The 12,747-nt window shown below is 34.8% G+C and overlaps 1 protein-coding gene across 1 annotated transcript in view; it reads right to left on the bottom strand.

The window, feature by feature from the left end:
* Window positions 1-12,747, bottom strand: part of DDX10 (DEAD-box helicase 10) — a 288,366-nt gene that overhangs the window by 35,877 nt on the left and 239,742 nt on the right. Inside the window, exon 17 of the mRNA XM_004282265.3 lies at window positions 823-959. Coding sequence (XP_004282313.1) covers window positions 823-959 — 137 coding nt within the window. The remainder of the gene's footprint in view (window positions 1-822; window positions 960-12,747) is intronic.

Here is a 12,747-nt window from a genome sequence, read left to right as displayed (position 1 = left end):
TATAGCATTTTTCTCTTAAGGGGATAATCTTTTTGAGACCTTTTCATAATGCTCTTAGTTAAAACTGGATTATAGCTCTCTGTGGCCTATTTTTTCAACTCCAAACTTTTCAGACTAGCAACTTTAGGGGTTCCAACAAGCTTCCTCTCCCTTTCAACCATATTAACTTCATCCATCATTAGTACCTCCCCCTTGTGCCTAAATAGGCTCATTGATTTAGTTCAGTCATGAACCATGCAGTTCAATATTCTCAACTTTTAAATCAACAGAATCTCAATTTAATCTAATACATAGTACTCTGAAAACAAGTGCTGAGCAAGCCATTCAATTCATTACATTTCATCTATTTTTGGCATGGCAGCAAGTAAGTCCACATTAAAATGAACAGATTCTAATTTGAGAGAATTTGTCAAAGGCTGTTTATGTACGAGTTTTCCATTATTTTATGTGTTTCTTACTTAATTTTACATCAAAGAATGTGAAAGTAAAACTGCCCTTTTAAAAAATTCAGAAATAATTTTTAACACCAATCTCAACAGTGAATCAAAATAAAATCTTACCTCTGTTTGCACTAAATATACCCTAGTGCATCAAATACTTAAGCATAAAAGATTCAGAGAGAGAGAGACAAGAAGAGAATAGACAAAGAAAAAGATACAACTCTCATATCACCCAATATATCTGTTAACAGGAATTAACAGAAACAGTAGAAGGGCCCCTAAAATGACGAGAAGAGCATGAGATGTTTGTCTCCACACATCTTTTGGAGTTACTAAAAGGAGAAGACCCATATTCTTAATGCCACCAACGGTAGAAACATACCTAATTTTGTTTTCCATATCTTCATTATCTGATTCTTCGGAGCTTCTGTACTTATCTGGATCTGGAAGTGTGCTTGGATCAAATCCATCATTATCATCATCACTCCAATCCAGAAAGGCTTCTTCTTCATCTTTAGCCTAAGAAAAGGCAAGGGAAATTGTCGTTTAAGAAAACAGCTCATAAATAATCAGGTCTTATTTCTAGCCCCAAATAAATATCCCTAACTGAGATCCTCAAATTAGAAGTCTTTTATTCTGGCAAAAGCCTCTATGTGACTTTCAGAACCATAATCATTTGCACTGAGAAAGAAAACCCATGTCATTTCAAAAGTAAAACAAAATATGGTTCAAAAAGTAAATCACTATTAAGTCCCTTAAACACAATATGGGACAAATTTGACAGTTTAATTACTTCCATGTAACTCAACTATCAAAGAAATAAAGTGTAAAATAAATTTGTTTTAGTGCTCTTGTCCACTACGCAAGTTTCAAAACTACCAAAAATATTAGGTAAAAATGTAAAAGGCCAGACGAGAGAGTACAGAAATATCTGATAATTTTTTGATCGCAATAAATCTTAAAACAACAATCAGATCTGTATTAGCTCATTGATAGTGAAGGGCCTTCTAAATTCGAATTAAGTACGAAGTAACTAAGAACAATTAAAAAATAAGATAGAATACCAAGATACAGAAAGTTGGGAACTATACAGTTTCATCCAAGTAGGTAGGTATTTAGGCTTTTTTACTTTTGTTTTGTGAGAACAAAGTAATGCAATGTTAAAATAAATTTACTACACATTTATGTAATGAACATCCCTTATAATAAGTTTATTTCTGGCAGATTGGTTTTGTCACCTGGTAGATAAGAAATACAAACAAACATTGTCACACGCATTTAACAGCTTATAAGCAGTAAGCAGGACTAAAAAACAATTCTGGACGAATTTCTCTTAGTTACCCACTTTATAATTCTTTTTCACACCATATGAGACAAACTTCAATGATTCTTTGATTTCAAATGATTAATGCTGTTTCCCAGAAACTGAATAACAACTCAGTATAGCATAGCAATTGACTGTGCAGCCCTCTACTGAAGTCTGCTTACATTCTTTGTACAGCTCTTCCTTGATAACCTCTAAACATAGCCAAAGAAGGAAGAAGTAAAGAAAATAAGGATTAGTCACTACTGCAAAAGTCCTTTATTGCTTTCTTGGTAAAATTCCCTGCTAAAAATAAAAGGTCTGGAAACAAATATCAGAAGGGAAGAAGAAAAGGCTGCCATCAGAGGCAGTAAGCAGTACAACTCAACAGCATACTACTATACAGTCCATTTGAAAATAATCAAGGATGTCAACAAAAATTGAATGTCATTGTATACTGAAGAACACTAATCTCCCAAGGTATTTCCAATTTTCCAGTCTGGTGCTCTCAAAGGAATCTGTTATCTAAAGGTGGAGCCAGAGAATTACCAAAGTAATTCTCAAGCTTTTTTGGTCCCACGGCACCTATACATTTAAATATATAAAGGACTCCAAAGAGCTCCTGTTAAGGTGGATTATATCTATTGCCATTTAATGTATTAGAAGTTGAAACTTAGAATTTTTAAAAATTCATTAATTTAAAAGTAATAATAAACACTACATTATTATATATTAACATATATGGTAACATAAATAGTGTTTTTATGAAAATAGCTACTCTTTCCAAAACAAAAGGGCTCTGTTTTACATTTTTACAAATTTCTTTAATGTCTGGCTCAGAAGAAGATATCTTGATGCTCATATCTGCTTCTGCATTCAATACGTTGTTCTGGTTGAAACATACGAAGAAAATCCAGTCTCTCAGAGATAGGTAGTTGGGAAAGGGAAAAGTAATTTAACAGCCTTTTTAGAGAAGTGCAGTTACTCTCCTTTGATACTACAATAAACACTGATGAGTGGAAGTTTCTTAAAAAGTAGTTACAATGTGGAATCTGAAGCCATTATCAATAAACTTTCTGTACTCTGTTACATTAAAATCCATTGGTCTACTTTGCACTTTGAATGGATCTTTTACCAGTGAATGATTTCATAACACTGTGCACCAGTCATGTGGAAAATACTGGTTCACTAAATTATGCATATCTTCTTTATATGGATCTTCAAATATTAACACATTTCATTATACAATATTTTTAAAAATCATATTTCTTAATATCATGGTCAATATCATTTTAAATGTCTTTCAAAGTATTGGGAAGCTACTGGTGGATATAAGTTTTCTAAAATTCTAATTTTTTCTTAGAAGCTTGAATTTTTTCATCAGCGAGAAATAATTTCAGTTTTTTCTTTGAAGTGTAGCAATAAGTGTTGTTTTCCTCTGGCTGGTTTCAAAATTTTCTCTTTATCATACAGCAGTTAGACTATGATGTGTCTAAGAATGGTTTTCTTTGTATTTGTCTTTCTTGGGGCTCTCTGCAAGCTTCTTGGATCTATCAATGCTTTTCGGTAAATTTGGGAAGTCTTTGGCTATGATTTCTTCAAATATTTTTATGCCTCTTTCTTACCATTCCTTCCATGATTGCAAGAACATGTATAATGGACTACTTCACAGTTCTCTTAGTTTTGTTCATTTTTCTGCAATCTTTTTTCTTTCTGTTCTTTGCACAGGGTTATTTCTACTGGGTCCTCGGGTTTGCTGTTGCTTTCTTCTGACAATTCCAAACTGTTTTTCAGCCTGCCTGGCAAAAATTTTACAGTAATTGTGCTTTCAGGCAGGTCTAATACCACATTTGTTTTTGTTTTGTTTAAATATAGTTTCCATTGCTCTGGGGAGGCTACCTATCTGTTTATTTACATACCTATATTTTCCTTTAATTCTTTTAACATACTTAAAATAGCTACATTGAAATCTATGATAAATTCAAATCTGGGCTAACAAGAGTTTCTATTGAGTACTTTTTCTTGGCCACGGATCACAATTTCCTGCTTCACTACGTTTCATATTTTTGTAGAAAACTAGATACTTTAGATAATATATTATAGAAAAACTTAATTCTGTTAGGTTTTTCTGAGGATTATTAGATTTCTATTCTAATAGACAATTACCTTGCCTGGATTCAAACTGCAAATTCTCTCTAACCCATGGTACTCAGCTACTTATATCTCATCTCTGTTTTGTTCTTATGGCTTCCAACTGCTGTTTTTTTAGCCTGGTTTCCTATGAGTCTTCCCTCAGCCTGTGAAATGTGACACTCAGCCAAGGATTTAGGCAGAGTTGGGCTCCCCTCTCTGTGATTTCCTTGCTTCTTGCGTTTTCCCCTAATCTCCAGTTGCTCTGTTGGCTCTGAGATCTGTACTGTGATATGTCAAGCAGAATACTTGAATTAATTGTATTTTAACACCTAGAATCATTTAATATGCTCCTTTAACATTTACTATAAAGCAAGTGGCCTTCACAAAATAAGTACAATACAAAATAAATTAGAAAGTGAGTTAGTATAAACACCTTAACTCAATATTCCACTATACATGTTTATCTATTTGAAGGAAAATACAAATTCAAAATGATGAAAACTTACTTTTAAATGGATAAAACATTATCTGGATTTGTATTACTATGACTTTCTTGTAATTGACAACATTAAGGTCTTGCTATTTCCTGATCTGTAAGATGATCCCACTGTTGATGCCATACCATATTGTCTGTGCTGCATTATACTCCTCAATTCATGACAATGACAAACAAATTTAAGTTGGCAATCACTCCTTTCAGAAACACAATTTCAACCTACTAAAACTGTAGAGATGATGGAGAAAGACATTTTCATATTGAGCTTTTTGTCTTTTAGTTCATTCTTTGAAGGGTTAGAAACATATAACTATAAAAATGTACAATATCTGTATTAAAAAGTACAATGTGCCTCTATTAATGCCTTTAATCTATTAAAAAATTTTAAAAGCACTATCATCTACAACAAACACAAAGCATAAATAAAAATCACTAAGTAAAGAGGGTATTGCCATAATGAAAACATTCTGGAGAAAAGTACTGAGTTTATCGTTCTGTCAAGGTCTAGTTTAGAAGTATGCTCTTTCTAGTTAGGTAAGGTGGTAAAGAAAATGGACATTGGACATTTTAGCTGCTCTGTCTCTCTCTATCGTTGTGATTTCATGAACCATTTAAAAGCTAATTATAAATATGGCACCATCCTCACTTTTATCTCTCTCTGGACTCATTTTCATGAGGGACAGCACAAATACTATGAGGTACCTATCACCTTCCAAATGCTACCTATCACCTTCCAAATGACTGTGACATATCAGTGTGTTAGAACATCATGGCTGGAAACTCACTGCTCTAAGTAAAAGGGAACCATTTAAGTATTTTAGCAGAAGACTAAACTTGTATCTTACAGATGCTGCACCCTGGCAGCAATGGGAAGGGTCGTTGGAGGGTATAAGATTTGAAGGTAGGATATCAGTTTAAAAACTACAATAATCCAGATGAGGAAAAATTCAATGAAGGAAGTGACAGTGGAGATGGAAGTGGGGAACAGGTATGAGAGATGTCAAGGAGGGAGAACCAACTAGACTCTGTGGACTACATGGGTATATGGTACATTTCAGAGAATCATTATGTTCATAAGCATAGTTGTACATGATAAACATGGTCTAAGAAAGTTTAATAAGTATTATGAAGACGCTTTAGAAAAATGCCTTCCTTCAATAAGTTTTTATTAAGGAGACATGTGACAAACATACTACGAGGTACTGGGGATATAGCAGTGAATAAGACAGAGTCCCTGCCCTGATGATAAAATGAACTGTTCTAGGATAGTTATCCACATAAGCACTAAAATGAAAGCCATGTTCTTCTATTTCTGCAGAGCAGCCACTAACGAATGAATCGACTCCACTAGCCCTGCTAAATGCTTAACATCTGGCAGAATGCAGCCTTCAATTTATGGATCCTGGCTGTCAACATGCCTCTTTCTCTTTAGGTACTTCCAGATTGGAAGATGCAACCACTCCTCCCTCACTGACTAATCATTCTCTCATTTTTCTCTACCCTCCCAGCCCTATGGTCACACCCACACTCCTGTCTTAAGGCTCTGAGAAATTTAAAAAAAAAAGTAGTTCATACACACTAAGAGATCAGGGTCACCTCTATGAACTGGCTGTTCCTGAAATACAGTTTCAGAACCTCTGAGAAAAATATTTCACCTAAAATAGGAATACTTTTCCTAAAATACACACTTGGAAGACTCAGTTATTAAGTAGGGCAGATGAAAATATCCAAAAAAGAAATGTAACCCAACTAGCTTTTATTTTGCTTTCAGTTTTGATGATGAGAAGAAATACAGATGAGAAGTAGCATTCTTCTACAACAAATTTATGAAGTGCTCTGACATACATTATCTTACTTCATCTTCAAACTCTATGAAGTAGGAAGAAAAAGAATTATTGTTCCCATTTTCAAAATTGAGAAAATGTGAGTCAGATGACTAAATAGCTTAACAAGGTCACACAAATATGTACATATGCTAGGTCTTCTACATCATCCTGAATCTCAACTTTCACCATTAAAGCTTTGAATTTGCTACTTGTACAATTATTTCTTCAGAATCAATAATATTTTATAAACTTCATAAAACATATGGGGGTGCTTTCTGTGTCACCTTGTATGTGACCATTCCCACTTTCATGACCTTTGCTCCCAAGCCTCTCTTCTCTGTTGTGTGGAATACTGTACCACCTTCCTAATGAGTCTCCCTGCAACCATTCTTCTTCTGATCACTCCAATTCTCTGTGTTGTCATTAGAATTTTTTTTAATAAGTTTCAAATCTGATCATGTCTATCACCTGCTTACAAGCTTTGAAGCCACACTTTCAAGATTCTGGAACAAGTCAAGCCCCTTCCCACCTCAGAGTCTGCATTACTGCTACTTCTCTACTGGAATCTTCTTCTACTTCCTTTTGCCTGGTTTGTAGTGTTTTCTGACACCAAACATGTGGTTTCTCTTCAACACTAAGTCTTCAAAGTCAAATGAGTGTCTATCAATTCAATTTAATTCCGACACTATGCAGAGTTAGCATAGACCCCAGGGGTAAAGGGCTCAGTCCCACAAGACTCCATACTTCAGATGCCAGCTGCAAAATGCAGTCACCAAGCTACTTGCCATTCTACCTGGCCGACTACAAATTTAGGGATTCTCACGACCCCCTCCTCAGGTTTGATAATTCTCTAGAACTCAGGAAAATGCTTTACTTATGATTACCAGTTTATTTATTTAAAGGGTATAACTTAGGAACAGCCAGATGGAAGAGATGCACAGGATGAGGTATGCAGTGGGGATGGGGTGCAGAGCTTCCATGTCTTCTACAGGAAGGTCACCTTCCCAGCACATCAACACATTCACCAATCTGGAAGGTCTCAGAATCTTGTTGTTCAAGAGTTCTTACAACTCAATTTCCAGGCCCAACCTCCTCCCAGGAAGAGGGATGGGGCTAATCACACGCTTAGTCTTTCTGGTGACCAGTCCCCACCCTGAAGCTATCTAGACATCCCACCCTGAGTCACCTCATTAGCATAAATTCAACTGTGTTGAACAGGGGCTTCTTATGAACAACGAAACACTTCCATCACTCAGGAAATTCCATGGGTTAAAACCTCTGACTTCATTGTCAGGAACCAGGGACAAAGACGAAATATATATTCTTATTATACCAAACCTGGTTAACTTCAAGTAATCAGGTCTCAGATTAAACATTTCTAAACAGCACTCCCTTAGTAAAACATCCTGTAGATTTCTCTTCAGTGCTATACCTAGAGTGAATTCATTTTTGTTTAATGTCTGCATCCTTTTCTAGGCAGTAAGTTTCATGAAAGTAGAGGCCAGGTCCTGTTATCATTACTGAAATAGATTTCTAGGGCTAAGATGGAGCTGCTCCTGCCTGGGGTGCCACATCAGCAAACCAAAACTTAGACAACTTCCGTGTCCCTATAAATGTCCAAATGCTGTATGTCCTGTCAGCCAATCCCCAAACGCCAAGCCAACTCTGGGTCTTCTCACTCCAAACAAGGTTGATTAATGTGGCCCCAATCAATCAGATATCTTCAATTTTTCTCTTCTTTGTTCTTTATTCTTTATCCTATAAAAGCCTCCTGCCTTCTGCCCCATTTTGCAGTTCTCCAAAAGGAAACTGTCCACTTCATGAAATGTTAAAGTTTGTATCACCTAAACTATCTTCTTTAAACATTTTTTAACACTGCTCACTACTGTAGTCATAAAGCACAGAGCAGGTTCTCAAATACTTGATAAATAGATATTTAATGTGAAAATATTAAAGTGGAATACAATACTATGAAATATTTATTATTTATTAAATACTGAGTATAAAAAATAAGTACTTATTATTGATAAGGGTTTAACACTAGAAATCCGATCATATGAAATTTAGATCTGATCATAAGACTTTTATTAATAACTGTCAACCACTTAATTTCCATCTCAGATTTCTCAAGTATAAAATTTACAGTATTTAGGTTTAAGGAAGCTTGTAAAGATTTTAATTAATTGCAGATGCTTTGAAAATATGCAATCAGCACCTTAATGGGAAAACAAATTAGTCAGTAAAGAAAAATGAAATGTGCAATATGCCTATAAAATAACAAATAAGTTATGTTTAAAATTCCCTCTAGAGAATCATGCAAGAAAACTTCATGTAAGAGTCTGTATACACACTGAGGGTTTATACATACACAAAGAATCTAGTTATTTCTATACATATGGACTTATGTATGATCAAATTCATGACCATTACATGAATTTGAATTTCATTCAAAAAATATAGAAAACTCAAGCACTCCCTTCAAGTTGAATTAATAATCATTTGCTGAGTGCTTAGTACATTTAGCCCATAATGGGTATGCAAAAATGAATGAGTTAGGGTCTTACTTCTGAGAAGTTTAAAACTTTAGAATATTGTATAAAATTCCTCTGGTAGACAGGCAACAGAATATATCTTGTATACCTCATTTTTTTCTCTAAAAGAGGTATAAACGTATGCTTAAATATGCTTCTACACGTTTTATTTCCCTTATCTCTTTTTATTTCTGAGAGCATTCACAACTACAGCAAAAGCAAAAACAAAAATGAAATTCTAATGTTAAAATTGAGCACAAAATGTCTCAATAAGAAGTGTAACTGGGACTTCTCTGGCAGTCCAGTGGTTTAGGCTTCGCCTTCCAATGAAGGGCATGCAGGTTTGATCCCTGGTTGGGGAGCTAAGATCCCACATGGCTTGCAGCCAAAAAACCGAAAACATAAAACAGAAGCAATACTGTAACAAATTCAATAAAGACTTTTAAAATGGTCCACATAAAAAAAAAAAAAGACCGATTAAGCAAACTCTATAAATCAGGGGTCCCCAACCCCTGGTTGGTGGACTGGTGGTGGTCCGTGGCCTGTTAGGAACTAGGCTGCACAGCAGGAGGTGAGCGGTGGGAGAGCAAGGAAAGCTTCATTGGCCGCTCCCCATTGCTCGCATTACCCCCGAACCATTCCCTCCCCTACCCCGTGGAAAAACTGTCTTCCGCGAAACCGGTCCCTGGTGCCAAAAAGGTTGGGGACCGCTGCTATAAATTACAACATTAACTAAACAATAAATGATTCTTAAAAAGAAAAAAAAAAAAGGGTAACACTCTTGAAGCTGTATTAAAATTAAAAACAAAGCTATATAACTCCAGAACAACTCTGAGAAATGGAGAGGAGGGCTGATGTGAAGTGAAGGAGAATAGATTATTTCCTTTTACTATACAGAAAGTAAAGGATCATCCCTTAGTGCCACAGTAAATTTTGTTAGGCCAAAGACCTTAAATGTTTATAAAGTAAAAGGGAATGAGACAATTTCAACCACTCTACTAAGGAGTAGAGGTGGAAGCCACATTGCATGTAATGGATTAAGGAGTGAATGGGCATTCTTGCTGGTCGGTCAGTGTTTGTTAGTGAGGAAATCAATTCAGTCTAAATATAGAGAATTATCTTTATTGCCTTTCTGCTTACCATATAGTATTCATAGAAATAAGCTTTAAGAATTGTATTTAAATTTTAGTTATTTAATTCCACTTAGGATTTTTTAAAAATTTATTTTTTAATTTTATTTATTTTTGGCTGTGGTGGGTCTTCGTTGCTGCGCGCAGGCTTTCTCTAGTTGTGGCGAGCGGGGGCTACTCCTCATTGCGGTGCGCGGGCTTCTCACTGTGGTGGCTTCTCTTGTTGCGGAGCACGGGCTCTAGGCACATGGGCTTCCATAATTGTGGCTCGCAGGCTCTAGAGCGCAGGCTCAGTAGTTGTGGCGCACGGGCTTCGTTGCTCTGCGGCATGTGGGAACTTCCCGGACCAGGGCTCGAACCCGTGTCCCCTGCATTGGCAGGCGGATTCTTAACCACTGCGCCACCAGGGAAGCCCCCACTTAGGATTTTTAAAAAGGAACCTCCCCATATTGTATGAATTAAAAGCAGAATGTCAACTTTGACACCTCAAAATTTCACAAGGAGGGAAAATTCCAAAATTCATGATAAACTATTTCTGATCCTGACAAAGAATATAAAGACTGTGAAGAAAAGAAAATTTTACAGAAAAATGAGGTATTCAAAATACATTCTGTTCTCACTAATAAAGCTTCAAAACAACTTTCTAAGAAAGCATTGGGAAGATAAAAAAATTCTGATTGCTATATACAGCCAACCATTTTCGATAGTTAAAGAGAGACTGATTTCTGAGATTTACCCAAGCTATAAATCCCAGGTACAAACTTACAGAAGAAATTATGGAAAATGTTTTTTATGAGTTATGAGCACAAAAAGATTAATGTTATTATTAAATGTGCCTGCTGAAAATGAGCATCTACCTACTAAGGTAAATGTGCAGAACAGTAAACCCAAGAGCAGCTGACAGAGCTGAGAAATTACTGTTCCTCCACCATAATGCTAAATTGTAATAGCCTGATTTCCCCTTCACTTTTTAATAATAATGTTATCATACTAATTAAAATATTTTTGAATATTTTCAGTTTATTTCTGTCTCCTAGAAATTTATTCCATAATGGTGACGTTTGGGTTTAGCTGAATACTGATTTAGTGATATGATACAACAGGACTAATAAAACAATGCATAGAAAAACAACTCAATGATGGCATCTAACACTCTGGAGAGTGTATTACAAGCACTCTTACACCTCTTAAAACAGAGCCAATTAACTGTTCAAGCATTAGTAAATTGGTCCCAGTATGCACTCTTTTTAATTACCCAGGTCAAAGCTTGCCTCTGTCAATCAGAGGATATATTCCAAACCTCGCTAAACACAAACTACAAATTACTTAAAATTCCATCTTTTTCTTATTTTGAAATTGACCAAAATAGTCATGATCTGAATTGTAGGCCAGAGCATAAATGCCAACTACAAACCCAAAATTCTACAAAGTTTCTATATAGGATAAGAAATTTCCACTAAAAAAAAAAAAAGGAAGACAGCAATCATTCAATATTCTTTACAGCAGTAAACAAAAGTCTTTTCTTCTTCAAAAATGGAAATGAGTTATAAATTGCTCCCAAGTTCCCTTAAAATTCCACAATCACTACTTAATTGAAAAGTCACATAGTTGTCCTTTATTGGAAGTTTTATTTCTTTTAATACAAAGTATTTTACAAAAGAGTATGCCTAAATGAGCAAAACACCATTTTCCAAAATGTTCTACATTTTGAATCCTATTAACTTTTGTTATTTCCCCCATGACACTTTGGCAACCAAAGAATTGAGTTTTCATTTAAAAAAACTAATAAACCACTGCTAAGATAAGTAGATCTGTCGGAGATAAATCTACTCCAGTAGTCTTAAGTTTTTACTCCATTTCAGGCTTCTATTTTCAAATTTAGTTGAAATGAATTACACATTAAAACTAGAAAAATCATGATCTGCAGCACATAATAAACAATGGCTTACAATCATGAAAAGATTAACTCTCATTTAAGTTGTTTAAATAATTTTTAAAAGTTTACAAAAGAATATCTTAAGTGCCTTATATTATAGAAAGACTGAACTACCATCAATTTCTTACATCTTTGCCACCTTCACCTTAAAGGCAATAAAAATATACTACGAAATTTCAAGTTCACTTACTATTTCCTAATTCTTACTCTTCCTATCTATAAAACTTCTCAACACCAACCTAGTACCTCCTCTGCTAAAATATGACATGTGCAGTCACAGTGTATTATTATCCTCATGCTCTCACAAATTTTCTTTAACTAAGAAATCAACTAGCTCATGATTTTAATAGCCAAATTAAAATTTAAAATCCAAAATTAAAGTTCACTTGTGCAGTGAAAACTTTCAAATGCTGAAATTCTCTATTCTATTTCCTTACAGTTTGCCACACAGTCATTTATAAGTGAGTTTGAATAGAGGCACAATTAAGATAATCAATTTTCCATTCAGCAAGGCAAAAGCAAAGAAAATGTTTTGTTTACAAAGGAGAAAAACATTCTTTGAGGAAATCACATCTAACTTATCCATTACATAAATCTGCATGAAATTTCTTACCTTCTATTACTTTCCCTCTTTGCAAAAAAATAGCCAATCTTGCATATCAATCTCTTTAATATTCTATTTAGCAATCAATGCTTCCCTGGTAAGAAACTAACAAAAAGCAATTTTTGTATATCATTTCAGATGCTGGGCTAATATTAAATCACCTATCCATATATAATTATTTATAGATAGAGCTGAAACTACAATCTCTAGTGACCACATATCTGAAAGACAGTTTGTTTTGTGCAGCTTTCCAAAAGAATAAGGTAGGCAAATAAGCTGCTAAGAAAAAAAAAACAAAACACAAACATTTTGGTGCATTTTCTAAAGGTTTAAGCAGTATAACTGGAA

The sequence above is a fragment of the Orcinus orca genome, chromosome 8 (genome assembly GCF_937001465.1).
Source record: "Orcinus orca chromosome 8, mOrcOrc1.1, whole genome shotgun sequence".
Classification (NCBI taxonomy): Eukaryota; Metazoa; Chordata; class Mammalia; order Artiodactyla; family Delphinidae; genus Orcinus; species Orcinus orca.
Note: the sequence above shows the minus strand (reverse complement) of the source record. Positions and strands in the feature narration are given on the sequence as shown.